Genomic DNA, 21,042 nt, shown 5'->3' with positions numbered 1-21,042 from the left:
CCCATTCTTATGAGGGGGGAATCACCACGACAGTCTGTAAGTCCAGAGACACTGTCCACGACCTCCACACAATATTCAAGAGGTGCATCAGCCACGACAGTCCAACAACATCTAGAGCTCTAAGGTAGTCAGGGCGATCTCATCCGCCTTGGCAATTTGGAGATATTTGACCACCTCAGTGACTTCTGGCTGGATGATTAGTGAATCTGGCCCAGAGTATCCTGTCTCTTCTTCCCCTGCGTAAGGCTTCTCAGCCAGATTAAGGAGATCCTTGCACCATCCAACGATGCCAGCAACTCCCCACTCCCAATGAAAACAGTGATAGCAAAACACTGCTTTCCCCTCTGGAGATACTGGATGATACAAACTACTTTGAGGTCTTTCTCCATGGCCTCTCCAAATTCCTCCCAGACTCCAGTTTTTGCCTCTGCAGCCACCCGGCAGTGTCATGCTTGGCCTCAGGATAACTTTTGCTGCTGCTCATCTCCAGGTATCACTGTCGTTTCCCACATGGGCCTTGAGGTCCTTCAGAATGATGGACCATTCCCCCAGGGATGCGTAAGGCCCGGTACTCCATTTTGCTGTTTGGCCCATAGGCCGAAACAAGAGTCAGAACTCTGCCCACTAACCGAAGACGAAGGGATGCGACCCTCTCGTCCACCAGGGTAAACTCCCAACAAGAAATGGCTGAGGTGTTGGAGAGACAAGCAGACCCATCCCCGTCTCCATGTCTCCCAGTGGACTACTCCAGATTAGAAGAGTGCAGCATCTCTCAAAGAGCTCGGTTCAAGAGCCCAGGCTATGTGGAGGCGAGCCCGAGTACTGTACTTCTACCGCTCCACTTCCCCCAAAAGCTCAGGCTCCTTCCTTGCCAGCAAGATTCCACATTCCCAGAGCCAGTTTAAGCATCCATGGTCCGGGTCGCCCCTGCCTCAGGCTGCTGTCCAATCCTCTTTGAACCGGTCCCTCATGGACTTGGTCTTGCCAGGTCCTGCAAGGAAAAACTTGGGCTAACAAACCCCAACCTCAGGAATGGTTACGTGGTAGAGTCCTGGCTTCACTGTAGAAGGTCACATACCTCGGTTTCTTTTTAAGGGCTTTTTGAACCACTCTTTTCTGACCAGTCACCCAGAGCCTCTTTGCCTAGGCAGACCCTACCAGGGGTTTTAAAGTACAACCTTGAATGTGCTTGAGGTTCTTTGGATGACCTCAGGTAAAGAATTCATGGTTCTCTTAATTAATCCTTGTTTGAAAACTGCCTTCCTATACATAAAACTGATATAAAATTGTTTGATAATCAAAAATAATCTGAAACAAAAATAAATCAAGGTCAGAAATTCATGGATTTTTATATAGACCAGTGCACGGGTTGGCATAACAAAAAAAGGGGAAACAGAGAGGAGGCAATTCTATGGCAGAAGGAATGGCCTGCCAGTGCACTGTGTATGCCTGAAAGGCCAATGTGTCTAGGCCTTTTTATGAATCTTTTTAGATTATATAGTAAACTAATTCTTCTAGTTTATCTTAATTTATATCAAATTTCTGTTCAAACCAACCAACATGTGTCCTCCAACTGCAGTGAAATGAAGTGGTAATTTGAACCATGACAGACGGCAAATGTAAGACACAGTTTATGACACAGTATATTAAAATTTTAATAAAGTGGGCAAAATAGGGTTGGTAAACATTTTTCTTGTCACTACAAAACTGTTAGTAAACCAAACACCAAAGTCAGTGTTCTTAGATTTCCCTTATTGGTACAAAATATTAGAGCCAAGGCTTGAAGCAAAGAAGTTAATTATCTCTTATGTTCTCGATTTAAGACCTCTGAAGATCTATAGTCATCGTCAAACACATCTCAGTCAGGTATAAAAGTACAATCATTTTAGTCTTGATTGTACAATGAATAGCCACAAAGCTTTTCAGTAGAAATATGACCTCCCTTGGAACAGTACTAAGGCAAAGAAGTGCAGAGAGAAAACAGTGTCGAGGCCCCCAGAAGACACATGCAGTTAATTTAAGGTATTGTGAAAATTGTCTCTGTACCTACAGATGAACACTAAATCAAAAAAGGAAACCACATAAAATGAGACAAATGTAAATAAATTACTGAGATGTTACTAAATAGGGTTTTACAGGCACGTGACAGGAGAACTCAGCCAATCGTTTCCAGACAATATATCTTGTATGCTTTTCAAGTAAAAAGGCTGCAAACAAAAGACGAAACAGTAAGGAAACTAAACAGAGATAAAAGATATAAATATCAAACGCATACTGTTAGGCATTTGTCACAAGTGAAATTCTTTTTTTTTCTAAAACAGTAAACGAAATCAGTCTATTGTATGGACCATAACAGGAAGATAAACATTTTTTTAGAAACTACAACACATATTGCTTTGTTACAAAGAAATTATTTTCAGTCCAAAAAAACTTACAAAGCCATGGAAAGCACAGCAAGAAGCCTCTTATAATAATATAGTGACTTAGTGAGCACAAAAATAGCCTATATTGTTTGTATTTTTTAATTATTATTAATTTATTTCTGTAAAGAAGTGCTAGGAGAAGCTTTTGCATTGCTCAAAAGGCCTATTACTTTCAATATTTCTGAAAAATGGACACCACACACGCTCGGATAGGAAAAAAACAGCATTGGAGTGATTCTACACACATGCAGCACGTCTGTGTCACAGTAAAGAGACATTGAAACTGTCCACCTTGATTTTTTACCCAAGCTAAACTAGCCCCTTTGTGTGTGTTGTGCCTTTGCTGGCAAACTTAGATCACAAATTTGGCTGACAGATCTTATTCACGGGAGATCAATCTGGTCTAAATGATGTACAAGAGAGTGTTTCCACATCCATCTTTACAACAAATGTAAAGCAGCTATTTACATCTGCTTTTAATCTTACTCGCCTGTGGGTCCTGGTTCCTCCAGCTTTAGGTTAAAGTCCTTTTCTTACATGGATTTTGTGAGCAATTTAATTGTATTGATTTCCCACAAACATGGCAACCTGATTGATTACATTTTTAAGGAGATCAATACTTAACGTGGAATATTAAAAATAGAAATCTATAATTTTTGCAGCTGATGTGTTTCCTTTAAGCTGGATGGCTTTAGACACTGCAGTGGCACCTGGCTGACCTCATTTCTCATGTGCTTTTCCAAATAAGTCATCCATTAACAGAGAACACTTTAATGTCAGGGGTGTGTCGAACGGGAGCTTTATAGGTTCAAATGACCTTAGTAGAGGCAATAAACTCATACTTGTAAACCAGCTCGTTATCAGCAAATACTCTGGGCATATACACAGGCACAATGTGCTTTGTTTTAAATCACAAAATAAATGTGCTTTAGTGAAGACTCCCAGCTGTCTCTTAGCAGGCCTCCTTGGCTTGACTTGGCATCTTGCACATCTTCAATATCTGCTTCAAAGCTTTCTGGACATCCTCGTCCATCTGACCCTGAGGGACACGGCAAAGCTTCAGTTATTATCTGGTTAAAAGCAATATGATTTATCGGAAATACAGAACACACCAGACATTTACAGCTTTCAACTGTAAACTCGACACAAACATTCATAGATAGATAGATATTTTTTTTGTTCTTTACAGCAACATTTTTTAGATGCACATTTTCTGAGTTCCTAATACTTTTTTCCACACTTAAAATAAAAAAACAGCATGGATGGATGTAAAGACGATTACATAATGATAATTCAATAAAATTTCACATTATGCCAAACTGCTGCACAATATAAACCTGTTTTAAATTGCATTTTATTTAAAATGTGAACAGATTTACCTGGACAGCGTAGAGAAGATGCATCCTGTACACTGAAACTGTTTCATCATGTTGCTTCTTTGATTCCTTTAAAGGCAACACCAGGTAACAGTTTAGTTTAGGTGCAGCAGAAATACAAATATCACCAAGAGTATATTACTGTGTAGTCATTCTAGAGACTCTTACAGCTAGCTGGTACTGAAGCTGTTTTATTTGCTGCTGAAGTGTTTCCGTCTGCTGGTTTTGCTGTTGTCTCTTGGACGGAGAGCAGGAACTGTAGGAAAGCTGTGATAGGCTGTTCAGAGCTTCCTTCAGCTTGCCTACTTCCCGGGACAGGTCATCTATCTGTAAATGGTTTAAAACAAAGCTTCATTTAGCAATAAACATGAATCAGAAAAGGAGAAAAAATATTGTTTTGAATGAGGTGTGCTTCCTGTCACTTGCAAATAAAAGAAATGTAAAAAAAATTTTAGGTGCTCTGACTTATCTTGATAAATTCAACTTTTCTTGTTCACTTTTCAACATGTCCACACTTATAAGCCTACTTGAGCTAGTGTGTGTAATCTAATACTTTTATTTTATAAAGAGATATTAGCTGGGAGGATTTATTCATGTTTATGTTTTCTGATTAAGCTTTCCTCCAAAGCTCCACAGACATTTAAATGATGTTCCTAAGGTAGATCTAGGTGCAGATGAGCTGTTTATTGCTGACCCTCTTGTTCTTTTCTCTTTCTGATGCAACATGATTCTCTATGAGCTGTTTGAGCTGACACACAGCATCCTGTGATTCAGCAAGTTTGGCGGTCAGTGTCTGGTTCTCCTTTTCCCGCGACATCAATAGCTCCTGCAGAGTTTCTCGCTCTGAACGATTATCCCGTGCCTGAAAGAGGACAGAAATTAAAACTGAATGCAATAAGTCATAACAGGAGGGCAAACAGGTACTTTAAATCCTCTTCTGTGGATGTTTTGTTATCTTCTCTCACCTTTTGCCAAGCGTCTGCTGCTTCCAGAGCCATCTCATCCTGCTTCCTCAAGGCGTCTTGAAGGAGTTGGGTCAGATGATTCACCTCACCTTCCAGCTGCTCCTTCATGCTCTCATGATCCGGACGGGGAACCGTGTCATCTGAGGAAACGTCTTGCTCTGCATTCAGCCTGTTTCACACAAATATAGAGAAATAAATCAACTTATTTTACAGTAAACCACATTTAACACTTATGACTCCATAGTGAACAACTACTCTAGACCTCAGAGCAAGACTCTTCTTTTTATACAAGATTCACTTGTTGCATAAAAAAAAAAAAAAAAAAAAAATTATCTCAAGACTATTTACTACATGCCCGGAACTAGTTTTAAGCAACCAAGGAACAGGTCGCCAAGGCTTTCAATTGCTTGCAAATCCTTTTGCACCCGTCCTTCTTGGTTCCACCTGCAAATGGTGTGGCCTCTGGGAGATGGTCTCTCATCAAAGATGATGAGTATCATTTAACAGGCAGGTCAAATATTCAGTTAAGAATTTACTGAATTCTGATTTGTCAGAACCCAATCTGTTAATCAGTCCTGTACTGAATAGGGCTGGGGCAAATAATTGCAATTGCATTATAATCACAATTTAACTAATCACAGTTTTCAAATCACAGGCCTACGTTTTGGTGACAGTTTAAAAAAATTAAGATGACTTTCTCACTCCTTCCGTTTGGTGGTACTAGATATGCTTAAAGTGGGTTTTGCTGCCACAGAAAAGGGAAGAGAAAGTTGCAGCAAAAGCGCAGATATATATGTTAGTAGAAGCAAGCACTTTTTAAGGCAACACTAATAGCAAAGTACTCTGAACAAGCATTTAAAGTCATGAAAACAGTTGAAGCCTAGAGTGTAACAACTAAATGCTCACGGTGCAAAGAAAAATCTAAGTAACTCCACATTAGTTAAAAAAAAACAACACAATTTTGATTTTTGTGAAGACTGTTCAGTCCTACCATGTCAGTCCTCTTTATATTAAAATAAGGTCAAATTCAAGTGATTAATATGTAAAAAAAAAATGCCTGCCCTGCATTCTTTAAAGAAATGCAATGTGTGTTCACGTGTATTAGTTCACTGAAGACATAACGTTGACAAAGAAAAGTGCATTAAGTCTAATGCATGTGCCTTGTTAGATTACTGACAGTTATATCCAATAGGGCTGGAACAATGCATCGGCCTAATCAATTATCAAAATAATTTTTAACTAATTTAGTAATTCATTTATCATTAATTGGAGTATGAAGACTCTAAAACATGTCATTTGTTTAAGAAAAAACAAATGAACAAAGAGCAATAATTTGGCCAGAATTGCACAAAATATATTTGCATTTAGATTAAAAAACGTAACCGTCAGTAAATATCCCCTATCCAGTTCTCCTCTACTGGCACAGTTCTAGCTTTACCTGGATAAATAATGAAAAGAAAATCTTTTTTTTTTTTATCTTTTTTTTAATTTCCACATTTGTGTGACCGCTTTTGCTGTAATGTTTTGCTGTGGTGTCACCACAATTTCCCCATTGTGGGACAATAATGGGATTTTCTATTCTATTCTATTATATAATAAAGCACTTTTTGCCATCTGATTATTAAGTAATTGCAAAAATAATTTATAGATTGATTAGTTAAATATTTGTATGTTGCAGCACTAGAATCGTATTAGTTCTAGCTTTTTCTTGAAGCTTCTCTCCTCACCTCTTTTGAAGTGTCTCCACTTGAGTTGTCTTTTGATGCAGCTCCTGTCTGAGGGTTTCTAAGTCACTTTCCAACTCCTTGATGGCATTCCCAAGAGATGAAACAACCTGTGTGTGATCAGTAAGGGTCACAGAGCTCTGAGCCTGAGCCTCCCCCTCCTGCCTCAGGTGAGTAATATCCTCCTGAGCAACTGAGAGCTTCCCTTCTGTCTCAGCGAGTAACATCTCCAGCTCCTCCACTTTACTGCTCAGCAGCTGGACCTTTTGCTCTGAAGAGATGGATAATGCTGTTGTATTCTCAGCTCGAGCCTCTGCAAGCTCTTTTTGAGTTGCATTCAATTGGTTTTTGGTTTCACTATAGGAGTGTGACAGCTCCAGCAAGCGCTGCTGCTGCCCAGCAATGACCTCGTTAAGCTCTTTCTTCATCTCCTCAAAGTCTTTGGCTGCAGCTTCAACAGGAACTGTGCCCTTCAAGGCCTCCTACACAGCAGGAATGAAGACATTGTGAACTAAGAAAGTGGCACTTCTTACGCAAGTTGAAAAAAAAAGAAATTTAAAATAAAATGAGAAATTTTATTTTATTTTCTCTCAATATGTAAAAAAAGTGGCTCTTAATTTTACCTGAAGCATTCTGACTTCCTCCTGTGCCTCCTTGTAAAGCTCCTCTATCTGGGCTGTTCTCTGTTCTCCATCCTTTGCTGCCTGCCTATCCTTTTCTGTCCGTTGCAGCTCTTCTTCCAGCTCTCTGATTCTTTGAGCCGTTTTTTCTTTCTCTGACCCCAACTGGGCGAGCTGGGCCTTCAGTTGTTTTATCTCCTGTTCCAATTCCTTAACCACCAGTTTCTCCTTCAGCTCATCGTCCCCTCTTCCCATCTGTGCTTTCAGATCCTCGACTTCCTCCATTGCTTGATGGTATCTTTCCTGAGTGTCTGTCAGTTTTGCCTGAAGCTCTGCTAAACTTTTCCTCAACTCTTCCTCTTGTATTTTCTCTCTCTCACTTCCATCCTCTTCTCTTTCTCTCCCTCTCTCAGTGTTGAGCTGAGCCTGAAGCAAGACATATTCTCTCCTGGTTTCAAGCAGTTTGTTTTGAAGACTTTCTAGCGTTTGTCTTAACATCCGGATTTCCTCCTTGCTCCCACCTTCTGCCTCCTCTTCCTGTAGTGTAACAGAAATGTTTCCAGGATGGTCTCCCACTTCCACCCTGGTTGTAGAGTGTACCTGCGCTGGTAGTTCAAACTCATCCTGTGTGGAATGAAAGGAGGAGTTGGAAGCCATGCTGTTAGGGCGACTGTTCTCCTTCAGCTCATATTCTGGTAGGGATGGAAGTTTCTGTGTGGTGAGAGTTCATGACAATTTTGTAAAAAAAAAACAAAACAAAAAAAAACACACACATTTGACAAAGACACAAAGATTTCTTCTTAATCTTGAAAAAAAAAAACTAAAATTAAGGCCATGATCAATTATATAATAAAGTTATTTTGTAAATGTACAGCTGCTTCAAGAATTCAAAAATTAAACTTTTTTTAATCATTACATAGTCACAAGTACAAAGCAAAGAAATTCACTCTCTGCATTTAACCCATCCCTTTGGGGAGCAGTGGGCTGCCACTGTGTGGTGCCCGGGGAGCAGTGTGGGGTTAAGGGTCTTGCTCAGGGACCCAGAGTGGAAGTCTGTGGGACTGGGGCTTGAATTCAGAACCTTTAGGATCCAAGTGCAACACCCTCACCACTAGGCCACCTGCCCAACAGCTTGGTATATGGTGTTTACACAGGACAGGGAGACAATGTCGCTTTGCATTAAAGAGAGTAAAAGCTTGGTTAAGACTTTTTTTTATCCCTACAAAACCTTTTTATTCGACTCTTATGACTAAAACATAGTTTGATGAACAAACCGAGACGTTAGGAGTTCAGTGCCGATGCATCTAACAGTCTGTGTTCTATTTTCCTGAATTTACTTTGGATCGGAGGTTCCCGTTCTGCTTCTGTGACTCTTTCATGTTAAATGGGTCCAGTCTAGCAAACAATTAAAGCCTTATATTCAAAATGGATCAAGTGGATACTCAGAGGTGACCTGAATCCAGTTCAACTCAGACACCAACGATGACTCCAGGTAAGGTTAAAAAAAATAAAACAAAAAACCTTGCAAAGTACGAGTGCGAGCTACAAGAACAAGGAGAATTGTGATGCAGTTCTATGCGTTGGGTGGCAGGTGGCAGTATCATTAGAAATCTGTCATGCCTCTAATAACCTAAACTGTCAAAATTCAAGAAAACAAATTTCTTTCTACTGTACTTAAAGCAACTGGTAAAAAAAAAAACAATGAATAAAATATGCTGATGAAGATTCTCAGTCATCCAGGTCATAGTCATTCTGTAAAAGTTCAAAAAAAAAAAAAATCCACTGGACTTGGTTTCCAAGATTTGAAGACGTTTCGCCACCTCTCCAGGAAGCTTTCTCAATTCAAATGTCTGGATCCGCAGTGAGTTTGAGTCTATATATAGACAAGGCCTTGTATTGCTTGGAAACATGCAAATGGATTTATTATTTTATTTTTTTTTTACTTTTACGGAATGACTAAAATAAAACTGTAATCATAACCAAAATAATAATAAATGGAATTTAAAGAAAAGCCTGTTTTAATACCCAGTAGTATTGCTTTAATACACCAGTGAATGGTGTTTAGACTACTATGTTCTGTTGAGATCTCAGAAGATGGACAGGTCCCGCCTCAAAAAAAGACCAGAAATTTGACTTTTAAAACTAATTTCAGTAAGAATACTGATAAAAACATGTTAAAAAAAATTATTTCAAATCTCTCTGTAAATTTCCTCCAAGTGGCTGCTTATACAAATCTAGCCACAGTTGGAAATGAGAATGTAATTTTCTATGCAGATGACACTGCTGTTTTTATCCATGAGGTAATTTACAATGACCAGCACATAGGGGCAGAAAATACTTTTCTGGTTCTAAATTTGGAAAAAATTTGGTTGTTTACACTTGTTTATACCGACCGAACTGTGCAGCTATACCATCATTTCATCCCTTGAGAAATTTTTCCACATTAATTTCTACATCACAACCACAGACTTCAAATTAACACAGAATTATTTGGTTTGAAAATGACGTGTTAAAATGTATTTTACAAATAAACATTTGAATGTGCGAGAGGCATTTGTATTCAGCACTTTTTACCTATCCAGTTAGCGATCCTGTTTGGATAGCTAATATTTATCTTTGTGTAATGTAGTCTTAGTGTAGATAAAGATGTTCAGTGGAAGCTATGGAGATTTGCTAGAGCTCATCAGTGAACCAAAAAAGTCATACACATATATGAGACGGTATGAAAGAGTTCATGGGTTAAGTAATAAATGTACAAAACCTTGAACATCCCACAGAGCAGACTTCAATTCATCATTCAACATTAGAAAAACTGACTCAAGCTTTAACATGGCCATCCATTTAAAGTGAGAGACCAGGAAAGGGAAGCATTAATAAAAAGCAGCCAAGAGGTGCAACGTCCCAAATGTAGAAATGATCAGGTGGAGAATCTGTGTGCGGGATAACCAATTTAAATAGATGTGCTTTCTGTCCTTTATTTGAATTATACGGTAAACAACCCTGATATACAGTAACTAAAGGACTTGTCAATTGCCACAGAAACTTCAAAATACAACAAGAGCTACAAAGATTTAAATATAGACACAATTCTGTTTCAGAATAGCCCTGTTAAATCTAGACCTAAATGCAATTCAGAGTTGGAGACATGACTTAAAAATGGATGCTGATAGTATCTGTCACACTAATCTCATTTGGATTGTTTTGCAAGAGAACCAATTAAAAAGGGCTTAATATTGGGGAGTGTTGGCCTAGTGGTCATTGCATAGATCTTAGAATCCTGAGGTTCTGGGTTCAAGCCCCACTCCCACAGACTGCCACTCCGGGTCCCTGAGCAGAGACCTTTAAACCCACACTGCTACCCGTGGTGCAGCACAATGGCAGCCCACTGCTCCCCGAGGCGATGGGTTAAATGCAGAGAGTTAATTTGGTTGCTCTGTACTTGTGACAGTCTAACGACAATAAAAAACTGGAGAAAAATAAAACACAAATGTACAGCCTTCTTTCCTTTACACAGAGAATGTGAAAGCCCTGAATTAATTTCCCCTTAATGCATATAATTAGAGCTGGTTTGGAGGATCTTGCCGAATTTGTTAGTTATGCTACTTTGAGGCTTTCTTTCTCCCCTCTTCCTCTACCTGCAGCCTCATATAACACAGACCAGAACACAAAGTAAACCATGCTCTCTAAAACTGAGAACAGTAAATATGTTGACTCTAATCATGCTCTTTCTGTTGAACATAGAATATACCAAAGAGACATACAGACCTTGAGTTTGTTTGCTAGCTCCTGGTTTTCCAAAGTAAGAGCATTAATCCTGGCTTGCAGAGCAGAAACCAGAGCTGCAGTCGCTGTGTGCTCAACCTGCCAAACACACACACACATTCACATGCCAAAGAGACGCACAAAGGTAGCATTAGGGACCTCTAGGTATCCTTGGGGAAATAACACAAGTTGTGACATGTTGCAGGCTTAGGTTAGACCTCCTTTAAGAATGCAGATGATTCGTAGACTGGCAGTAAACTAAGAATAAGAGCTTTAAGTTGCATATCAAAAAGAGAAAAAAAATTTTTTAAATGGTTATTTTTCAAAACTGCTAAACTGCTATGTCAATGCATTTGGATGTAATAAATGTGGTTGAAAATGAAACATCACCTTGTTTGAAAGCTTTTAGAGGTATAGCTGCCCAGTGTATAGTTAAATAAACATCCAATGTTTGCGCAGTTCTCTGCATTGTGTATCATTACAGCCACAATGACGTCATTCTTTGTTTAGCTCCTTTGGTCTCATCCAATCACCTTGTTTAAAGCTACCAATGAGCAAAGTAAATAAAGCATCACACAGTCCATCGGTTAGTCATTATTACCCTCACCTCTAGTTCAGGAACTGTCACCGTCTCCACCGTCTGCTTCAGGTCTTCGATCGTCTCCAGCAACATGTTTCTCTCTTCATGAAGCTTCTCAACCTGTTTTTTTAGTGGTGATCCTATGAACTCGTCCTCCTTTATAGTGAGGGGAGGAGACAGCAGTGAAGGGTGGAGGCAGGGAGGGCAAACAGACAGGTGGGAATACATTTTGGAGGCTGATGGGGTGAACTTAACGAGCTGGCGAATTCTCCTTTACTACTAATACAGCAACAAAGTATTCATGGGTTTTTAATCGTTTAATATTTAATTACAATCAAAAACGTTGACATAACTTGTTAGGATTTCGTGCAAAAGACCAAAACAACCTAAAATGCATCTGTAAAGTCAATTTTTTTAACTCAGAAAATTAAAAGTTCATATGGTTGTTTCTATTTGTAGATAATTAAATGTAAAGGGGAAAAAAGGAACTGTAACATAAATCTGTAATAAAAAAAGGTTCTAAGTACAAATTTTGACTTTTGTACTACCTTATAGGTAAATCTCTTTGGAGTATCATCCTTGTTGGAAGCAGGAGTGCTGGTAGATGTAACAAAAGAGGGAGAAGAGGGCCCAGAACTCTGAAAGATGAATAAATTATATATGGGGTTCAGTTTTTTTCTGCATAAAAACATTTCAGTTCTTAAGTGTTAAAGCAGCTCTGAGCATGGGTTAAAACAATGCACATTATTTGCTCATCTTTATTAACTATCTTTTTTTTCTGTCTCAACACAAATAAGAAACTAACAACAACCTGGTTTCCCTTTAAAACTAGACTATAACAGAGACAGAAAAGAGGATATAATAACAAATCCCTGCATGAATGTTATTCACTATTTTTTTTTATAAATTCATAGTTAACATGCATCAATATTAATTGGAGTGGTATAATGATTCAAGCTGGACGCACAAAAAAAGACATGCATTTACCTGCAGTGGACTAATAGGAGGTGGAGGTGCTTTTCGTTTTTTGGGAGTTGTGACCCGCTCATCACTTAGCTTAGCTACTTGATCATGCTAAAAAGCCAGCAAGAGAATCAGAAAGATATTCACCAAAGGAAAAAGAAAAAAAAGAGAGGTGGGATTCAGTGCTGGTTAGTAGAAAAATAGTCAGTCACTAAGTTTAATTCTTTAAAATCAGCAGCTAAAGCATGTTCCTGCTATTAAAAAAAACGTTGCACTAATACATCAAAGCAATATTTCTATAAGTATCATAAGCTGAAATTAGTTATTTTTAGATCCTAACACTGATGGTACAGAAGAGGATTAGGGCCGCTGGGAAAAAAAAAAAGTTAACTGATTTTTAAATATTATTTCAGTTTAATTTTTTATTCTCAGAATTCTGACTGAATTCTGACAATAAAAGGTCAGAAACCTTCTTTAAAATTTAGTCATAATTCTGAGATTAAAGTCATAATTCTGAGATTAAAGTCAGAATTCTGAGAAAAAAGTTAGAATTCTAAAATTGAAGTCAGAATTTTTTTTTTTCCAGTGGCCCTAATCCTCTTCCGTACTGAGGGTGAGTTTTAGAAACCTTCTTTAAAATTCAATTATTATGACACATGCTTTTAAAAAATAACTAAACCCCAAACTTTTTTTTCTTTTTTTTAAAAACCAGATAAACCATAGATATTCTTCCCATGTGTTACTCAGTTCATTATCATACCCGGATCCACTACTGATACTTTTCCCATTGAAGGTTAAAAACAAAACTATTACACCATTTCACTCAAAAATGTTTCATATGCCGTTGTGATGAGTCACAATTGGAATTGTGATACAAAGTGTTTTTATTGAGCATTTTATCAAACATCAGCAGCATAGCAGGGTTATGTTTTGGGTACTTTTAATATTTATTCACTGTCACAAGTTCACTGTCACTTGTTATGAAAACACCCCCCGCAAATTCAAACCCAGACTTGGGAGTGTATTAGGACTACCCACTTTGATTGCATTTTTTTTTTTTTTTTTTTTTTTATTGAAAGCGATAGTGTAAAAAATATACAGGAATAGTTACATTACTTTCTTTTTTTCTAACACAGAACAGATAACACCACCCCCGACCCTTAATACACCCTGCCCTGCCTGGACCTGAATAGTTAAATAAGTACAAGTGTTATACAAGAAGGGAAAGAAAAGACAATAGAAATCAAAATGTCAAATCACAAGTATAGGCTTGTACAGGAAAAATAACCTCAGATCAAGTCTAAAGCCATGTCTGGCTATAGCCTAAGTTGCGTGTTGTTGGCTACTCCAGTATACTACCAAATAGAGTCATTGATTAAGACATGCCACATTGGTAATGTATCAAGTGCCTAAAAATATGAGATTAAAGGTCCCCACACTGACAGAAACTTTTCAGAACGTCGTATGGTGAATTTAATTTTCTCCAAGTTTAAGACCATCATCACATCTTGCAGCTACCGTGTTTGATTTCCAATTCAGTAGAATTTGCCTACGCGCCAATAGAGTAACAAAAGATATGATGTTGTTTTTTAGTCCAAGTATCAACTGCATCTGGTACCCCAAATATAGCCACTATTACATAGGGTTCTATTCTCAACTCCAGAACCTCAGACAACACATTGAAGACCATTGACCAATATTGTGTAAGTGGATGACAGGAGCAGAAAATATGTGTCGGTCAGCTACATCTGCATGACATCGAACACATCTACTGTCTATATGTGGGTAGAAAGAGGAAATCTTGGCTCTGCTCCAGTGGAGACGATGCACTACCTTAAATTGGATTAATCCCAGTCTTGCACAGGATGTGCTGCCATTGACTCTTTTTAAGGCCTCTGCCCACACCTCATCTGAAATATCCATTCCCATCTCTTTTTCCCAGAGACTTTTAACAATTTCCACCTTGACGTTATTTGTCGATTGCAGTTTTTAAAGTTGATATGCTTTTTCACTGAGATGTTTAAGGTAAGGTTATACTAGCAGGTTATCGTAATCAATAATCTGTGAACATTCAGATGCTTTAGGAGCACTGAGGAGGGACATAACAGTAGTAAAAAGTAAAAAATATTTTACCTGAGGACTTCTTGGAGACTTGGAATCTTTCAAGGCAGTAAGTAAAGAGAACAACAAGTTAGCATGTTTTAAAGAAATGATTGGTTAAAAAAAAAAAAAATAAATAAATAAAACTTTTTTCATTAATGTAGGATATATACTGTATATCTGGTAGAGATGTTTGCATCATTAAGCTTATGCATTTATATTTAGTTGGGTTCTCACAGAAACCTGTTTGCTTTATTAGTGTTTGAGGTCACAATTTTCTTCTACTGATAATTTGTGGGTCCAGATCTAAAGAATTTTGGCAAAAACTAAATCATGGAAAGTAACCCCATTCTAACAGCAGATGGCAGTGTTGATATTTTACGGAAAACTGAAAGATTTTAAAGTGGTTTACTGTAGTTTTATTTAAAGAACAGCCATTGAAAGAAAAATACTAATTAGATTAGGCTTATTAAATAATGCATATACCTGAGAAAGAAATTTAATTTTTTTTTCTTTTAGTCTTACCTAAATGTGGATGTTTGTTCAGGGAAGCCAAGAGAGCACTTTGGGCTTCTGAGTTGCCCAATAGTTTGGTATAATGTAAAACATCATGGCCCTCTAAATCTACAGCTGAGAGATCTGCTCCTCTTTGAGCCAAAACTTCAACTGTGGCGACTGCGTTGGACTCAGCTGCAAGCATCAGGGCAGTCCTACAACACGGAGAATAGACCTGGCATTAATGCGAGCAAGCATACAAATAAAAACATCCACCTATGTGCAAGAATACATGAATCCTAAGTCTGTTATCTGCCTTATAGTGAGTGTTACATGTGTTTTTGATTACCTGCCACAGTTGTCAGGGGTGTTGATTTCAGCACCGCAGTCCAGCAGCATGCTGCATACTTCAGAATGACTGTATTTGGCTGACAACATCAACGGAGTGAGACCATCCTTTGTGAGAAAAACAGACATTACAAACATGTATTGCTGTCATGCTGAATATTCTAGATTCCAAATGGCAAACGTATACATCTCTAAGCCATCCTGCAACACACCAAGCTGTGGTCCTTGACATGAAGTAAGCCAGCTACCTTTGAGATGAGAAAACCTGAGCTATTTGAAAGAGAATGAAAAAAGGGTATGTAAATGTAAACATCCATGCTCTCTGAGGCAATATTCTCCTTTAACAGTCTGTGTTTTAAGCATAAATCTTGTGACAAAAAGTGAATACTATATAATTATTTTTTTTTTATATATATATCAAAACAGGGCTTATAAACTCGATTTTTTAATTCACAATTGTCAACATGAGTTAATTAGGTAACAACTCTTTAATAAAAAAATTTTGGAAAAGAAGATTCAGATGATGTTCACATTAAAAGAGCATTGACCCCTAAAGCCTGATCATATATGTAAACAGTTATCTTATCTCTTACAGTTATTTTCTCCCTCAAAAATTGCCTTGAGAGCATGGTTTCTCTAATTAGGGCAAAGGGTAACAGATTATTTACAGGTCTTGTGAATTTCTACACAAAAGAAAATAAATTGTATATTCTTTTGAGGGCTCTTTGTTTATAAATGCAAATGTTTAAAACATTTTACGTTTTAGTGAATTATTTAAGATTTTTAAACGTTTACATTACATTTACAGATTAAATCCATGATAAAAATTTGATGGCTTGCAAATTGGTTAAACTGGGAATTTTGCTATTTTACATTTTTTTTGGAAATAAAGGTAAAAGTTCAATCTGAAATGAGCTGCAAGGTTCAGGAGGAATTGAAGGAAACCTTGAAAAAAATATATATATCCGAGAACACTGCAGCTGAAGGAATTGTGTTTACTTATAAAATAAATTGACAACTATAAAACATTAGGTGTTACTTTACATTGTAGTACAGAAATACACATATAGCCATTAGCCAATTTACACGGAGTACCATATATCTCCTGCCTATATATGGATATGAAAAACATTTAAAACTAACAAAGCTGCTGCTTCAATAGGTGGGTTCAGGAGAATTTAACACAGAGTTGTCATAGCTGACCAACAGCTGCAGTATTTCATGAAATGTAGCACCTTCTTCACTTGGACTGATGGATTCCAACTCTGACCATGACATCCAGTTTATAGACAGCCCTGTGTAACCAAAGTGCTGAATGGTTGATTTTCTAAGCCCGTCGCAGCTATGGAACAGGCTTTTGCTCAGATGTCCGAGCAACATTGTTAAAAGAGGCAAGACTAAGATAGGAAATCATACTTCTTGTGAGAGCTTCTATAAAAATAACACCATCCACTTGCAATTAAGTTTTCTCAAAATGTACCAAAGAAAAGCTGCATTGATAAAAGTCTCCAGTGGCATCATGATGTCTGCACACTGCAGGGAAATTACCCTTTTAGGCTCCTTTGATCTTTAAGCTTTCTTTAATATGGTTGATCACACCATCGCAATTCAAGCAATTTATTGCTGGAGATCTCTGGAACCGTCTTAGGTAATATGAATCTTTCCTTTTTATTAACAGATAATTATTATATTTCATGAAATCTACTATGAATTTGATTTGGAGGATATGTAATGCTACTTTAGAAACTTTAAAAACTATTTATTACTTATATTACTATAGAAACTCCCCCATTGGTTGAACAGTGACTCCTTCAGGGAACCTCTGGTCTGATCTTTGCCCCCAGAGAGCTCAGCTAATATAATCAGGCAACAGATATAACTTTTGGGCAAACAGAAGGTGTTTCTGAAAAATATCTTTTGAAGGTTTAAAAAAAAAAAAGGAAATAATTCCAGCCTAAGGAGGCTAGTTTTAAACCAGGAACTTGAGATTGTTATTAAAGCAATGTACTCCACCTTATCATATTGGTTCTAACTTTATGTTACCTACGCTGGATTTTGTGTTTTTACTCATGTTTTAATTTAATGCTCTATTTTTTTTTTTTTTTTTTGTCTTTAAAATCACTTTATGATTTTTATGTGTGCCAAATAAGATGCCAAATAATGAGAATAAACTTGCTTATCAGTTGTTTTTACTATAACATTCCAGACTTTCCCACATTTTTAAGTTTTTTTAATTGCAAACATTTCAATTCATTCTTTGGCGACCTATTATGAATTAATTGTAGCAAGTATGACTAAACCTTGGATTTGATGCGTCTCTTATGCATCATCGGTGTCTGAAATTTTTAAGAAAGGTATTTGTTTTAGTTTTGGAAAAGAGTCTCAAAACAATTGTTCTTCAATGCTGTTAAAATAAATCTTTGTTCTGACTTTAATTCTTTAAATAATACTACCTTAAATGAAAATTTCTTTAACACAGGACCATGATTTTTTTTTTTTTTAGACGCCTGGGGTAAAAAGCGAAAGAACATTAAGCAGTAAACCATAACTGCATACTTGCGTGTTTTCTATTACAAGGCTGCTGCTGTTTCCACAGACCAAAGAGGACAAAACTATGTTCTGGGTTTTTTCAGAGTTATGTTGAAGACTTTAACAGGCCTGCATGCTATGACCAGATTGTATTGCTGCTGCTACTCTGGAAACCAAAAGGCAAAAGTAATTGTGTCCTATTCTGGGCAACAGATTAAGTTGAACGTGTGTGTGTGTTCCTGTTTGGCCATCTGAGTGAGAACCATTTTTCTTTTTTTACCAGCAAAGTGAGGTCCATTGATTGTAAAGCCAGGATATTTTTCTGCTCCTCACAAGCTATTTAGCAAGGGGTTAAGTTTAGGGCCAAGGTGTGAATTGATTTTATTTTAGGGTGAGGGTCAGGCTGAGGTATGCACTGGCAATGGTTAAGCTTACCGTTATTGTCAGAATTAGGGCTTAGAAAGGGTTGAAAGTGAATGAAAATGTATGGAAGTCAATTCATAGTTCTCATCAAACATAGCTAGAAAAATGTGTGTGGTCATGTATTTGTGTGTCATATATATATATATATATATATATATATATATATATATATATATATATATATATATATATATAGACACAGTTATAGTTGCCATTTTATTTAAAGTTCTTCTTAGATTCGATGTTATTTATTATCCTCTTTTAATTGGTGTTTCAGAGTTTCTTAGTCACCTTTTCACTAAGGATTCGTTATTTATTGGTGGCTTTGGTTTTGTTCGGTTTCTGTTTTTTCCTCTTTAATGTTTCTTTTCTTCCATTTGCCTCTCCATAGTCCCTCTGTTGGCTCCTAAGCTGTATACTCTCCGTCAGCTGTTTTTCATTCTGCTAATTAAAGTCTCCTGTGGAGCAATCAGTAATACCTCCTCAGTATTTATATACCTAGTTTTCAGTTTCTACTTGCTTGTATCTTCTGTTATTCATCTATAGTCCCTGCTGTTCTGGGTTGACTGATGGTTTAAGTCTTTAATAAACTTAAATATGACTTCTACTCACAATGCAGAGTAGTTTACTGTAATACTAGGCTAAAAACCTAATTAAACACCTTAATGAAGTAGTTGTTAGGGACATCCATTAGAACATGAAAATACGTGTAAAATAAGTGTATAAAGTTGTATGGTGCAGGAATACAAAGGCATGTGTTTACTGCTTTGAGGAGGTTTGATAAGAAACTAAACCTACAGGAAAACTTCATCCATTCATAAATACATTAAAATGCCATAAATCTAAAGAAGCCTTTGGAAGAATGATAACCCCTTATGTTACATAAATTGTGCTAAGATTTAGTTTCAAGCTGTTTAAAAATACGGATTCGCCAAAAGAAGATGTACAAGTTTAAGTAGAGAAATTACTTTACTATGAGCTTAACTTAAAAAAGCATTTAGTTGATATGTTTCAATGTTTGATCTGCCAGATGTTTCTGTTTCATATTTCATTTCATTGTGTGTTTATTAAAGTCCAACCCAGATCAGGTACGGCCATATGATCCAGCTGTGATGGATGCCCCAGGCTTACAAGCTGGCATGTTCTGCTGAGCATAAAGAGCTTCATATTCCAGACGACCGGTCCACAAACTGCCTCCACTAATAGAAGACAGAGGGCCAAGCTGCTCGCACACATTTGCAGATCATTGTGGCTGGAAAAGTAAATGATCTTCATGGAACATGACAGTGATTTCTCTTAGCTTTTATCGAGAAACAGAAGTCAGAGATATATTGCTACTCAATAGCTGATGAAGTCCATTTTAAGAGTGGCCGATTGTTAATCGTTAAACAATCTTAATAAATTCAGAAAGATATATATTTTATTGCTATTTTTGAGTGCATACTGTGAATACAGCAGGATTTTTTATCCCACAGTAGGGCTGGGTGATTAATCAATAAAAAAGATTTAATAGATTTTTTTTTTAAATGAAGCTTTCATTTTTGGAAAATCTGGTTTTTATAAATAACCTAATCATTTCCTTGAGCTTCCATAGCTCTGATTGACATAAGTTCATCACTTTTTGTTCTTAGATGTCTCCTTATAAATGATGAACGCATCTCTGTGACTCATCTATGGCTGTAAACATTTAGTTTGTTACATTTTCATTGTTTGTTATAAAGCATAATTATCATTTTACAGCTTAATTCTGTTGCCCTTTACATTAAGATAATCTCCCAAAAGTGGGTGATAATTGTAATTTTTCATTTTTATTCTGTAACTTTATTGAGGAAAAATAAATCATTTAACAGATTCAGCAGGTTAAAAAAGAAAAGATTAGATTTTTAATTCAAATCTCAAAGCTCTAACCCTAAGTCCTGTTAGTTATCAAGGGAAAGAGACCTGAATTGTGTTTGTTATATAACGTGGAATCTATTTATATAGAAATAAGGCTGACATCTCCTTTATCTAACACTAAATGATAATTTTTGCAAGAGGGTTGACTGTAAGTGAGTGCAGTAATATAGTGTGAACCTATTCCTAACAAGCTAAAAGCAGCATGGTGATCAAATGAAAATTAATTGCTCCTCAGTTAAACAGACACACACACCCCTGCATGCCATATTATGGTTTCCTATCCCAGCTGGATAAAAGCAACAGGCATGGTCTGTCACTGCAATAGAGACCACATGTCTGCAGCATAAGTTCCCACAGTACTCTGACCTTCTACCTTTTGCACACACAGAAATTAATCTTCAAACAGATGACAAATGAGAGTAAATGTCAGCTCATGAGGCTCATTTCTACTGAGGAACATTTGTTTTTGCTTATTTACATCTCTCACAGTCCCCCCCCTTCTCATCCGAGCCTGAAAGGGAACAAAGAGTTGCTCACCAAAAGGAGCCTGTTACTGGTATAAAGTTATATACCATGTTTTTCAGTTGTAGGATTGAAATTATTATTTTTCTAATGAGATGCAAAAGCCACTCAGTACAAAAAGGGTGGATGGATGGATCTAAATCATGTCAGACTCTGCATCACACTGACAACACCAAACCAAAACACTGCATATTTGAACCATGCATTTTTTGCACACTGTTTGCATTTGATCACTGCTGCACTTTAAGGAATGGAAATGTCATGTAAGTAAACATCTGTGTATACAAAATGAGAATAAAAGTTACCCACGTCTAAG

The 21,042-nt window shown here is 37.1% G+C and overlaps 1 protein-coding gene across 1 annotated transcript in view; it reads right to left on the bottom strand.

The window, feature by feature from the left end:
• Positions 1-1,625: 1,625 nt before the first annotated feature.
• The window catches only part of rai14 (retinoic acid induced 14), a gene marked incomplete at its 5' end in the record, with an annotated part of 25,828 nt that continues 6,411 nt past the window's right edge, over positions 1,626-21,042 (bottom strand). Inside the window, 14 exons of the mRNA XM_015382764.1 lie at positions 1,626-3,462; positions 3,803-3,868; positions 3,968-4,126; positions 4,494-4,661; positions 4,765-4,933; positions 6,492-6,970; positions 7,112-7,819; positions 10,874-10,969; positions 11,478-11,606; positions 11,999-12,088; positions 12,438-12,524; positions 14,547-14,572; positions 15,039-15,223; positions 15,358-15,464. Coding sequence (XP_015238250.1) covers positions 3,376-3,462; positions 3,803-3,868; positions 3,968-4,126; positions 4,494-4,661; positions 4,765-4,933; positions 6,492-6,970; positions 7,112-7,819; positions 10,874-10,969; positions 11,478-11,606; positions 11,999-12,088; positions 12,438-12,524; positions 14,547-14,572; positions 15,039-15,223; positions 15,358-15,464 — 2,556 coding nt within the window. The remainder of the gene's footprint in view (positions 3,463-3,802; positions 3,869-3,967; positions 4,127-4,493; positions 4,662-4,764; positions 4,934-6,491; positions 6,971-7,111; positions 7,820-10,873; positions 10,970-11,477; positions 11,607-11,998; positions 12,089-12,437; positions 12,525-14,546; positions 14,573-15,038; positions 15,224-15,357; positions 15,465-21,042) is intronic.

This window comes from Cyprinodon variegatus, unplaced genomic scaffold, assembly GCF_000732505.1.
Source record: "Cyprinodon variegatus isolate N-32 unplaced genomic scaffold, C_variegatus-1.0 Scaffold266, whole genome shotgun sequence".
In the NCBI taxonomy this organism is placed as follows: Eukaryota; Metazoa; Chordata; class Actinopteri; order Cyprinodontiformes; family Cyprinodontidae; genus Cyprinodon; species Cyprinodon variegatus.
Note: the sequence above shows the minus strand (reverse complement) of the source record. Positions and strands in the feature narration are given on the sequence as shown.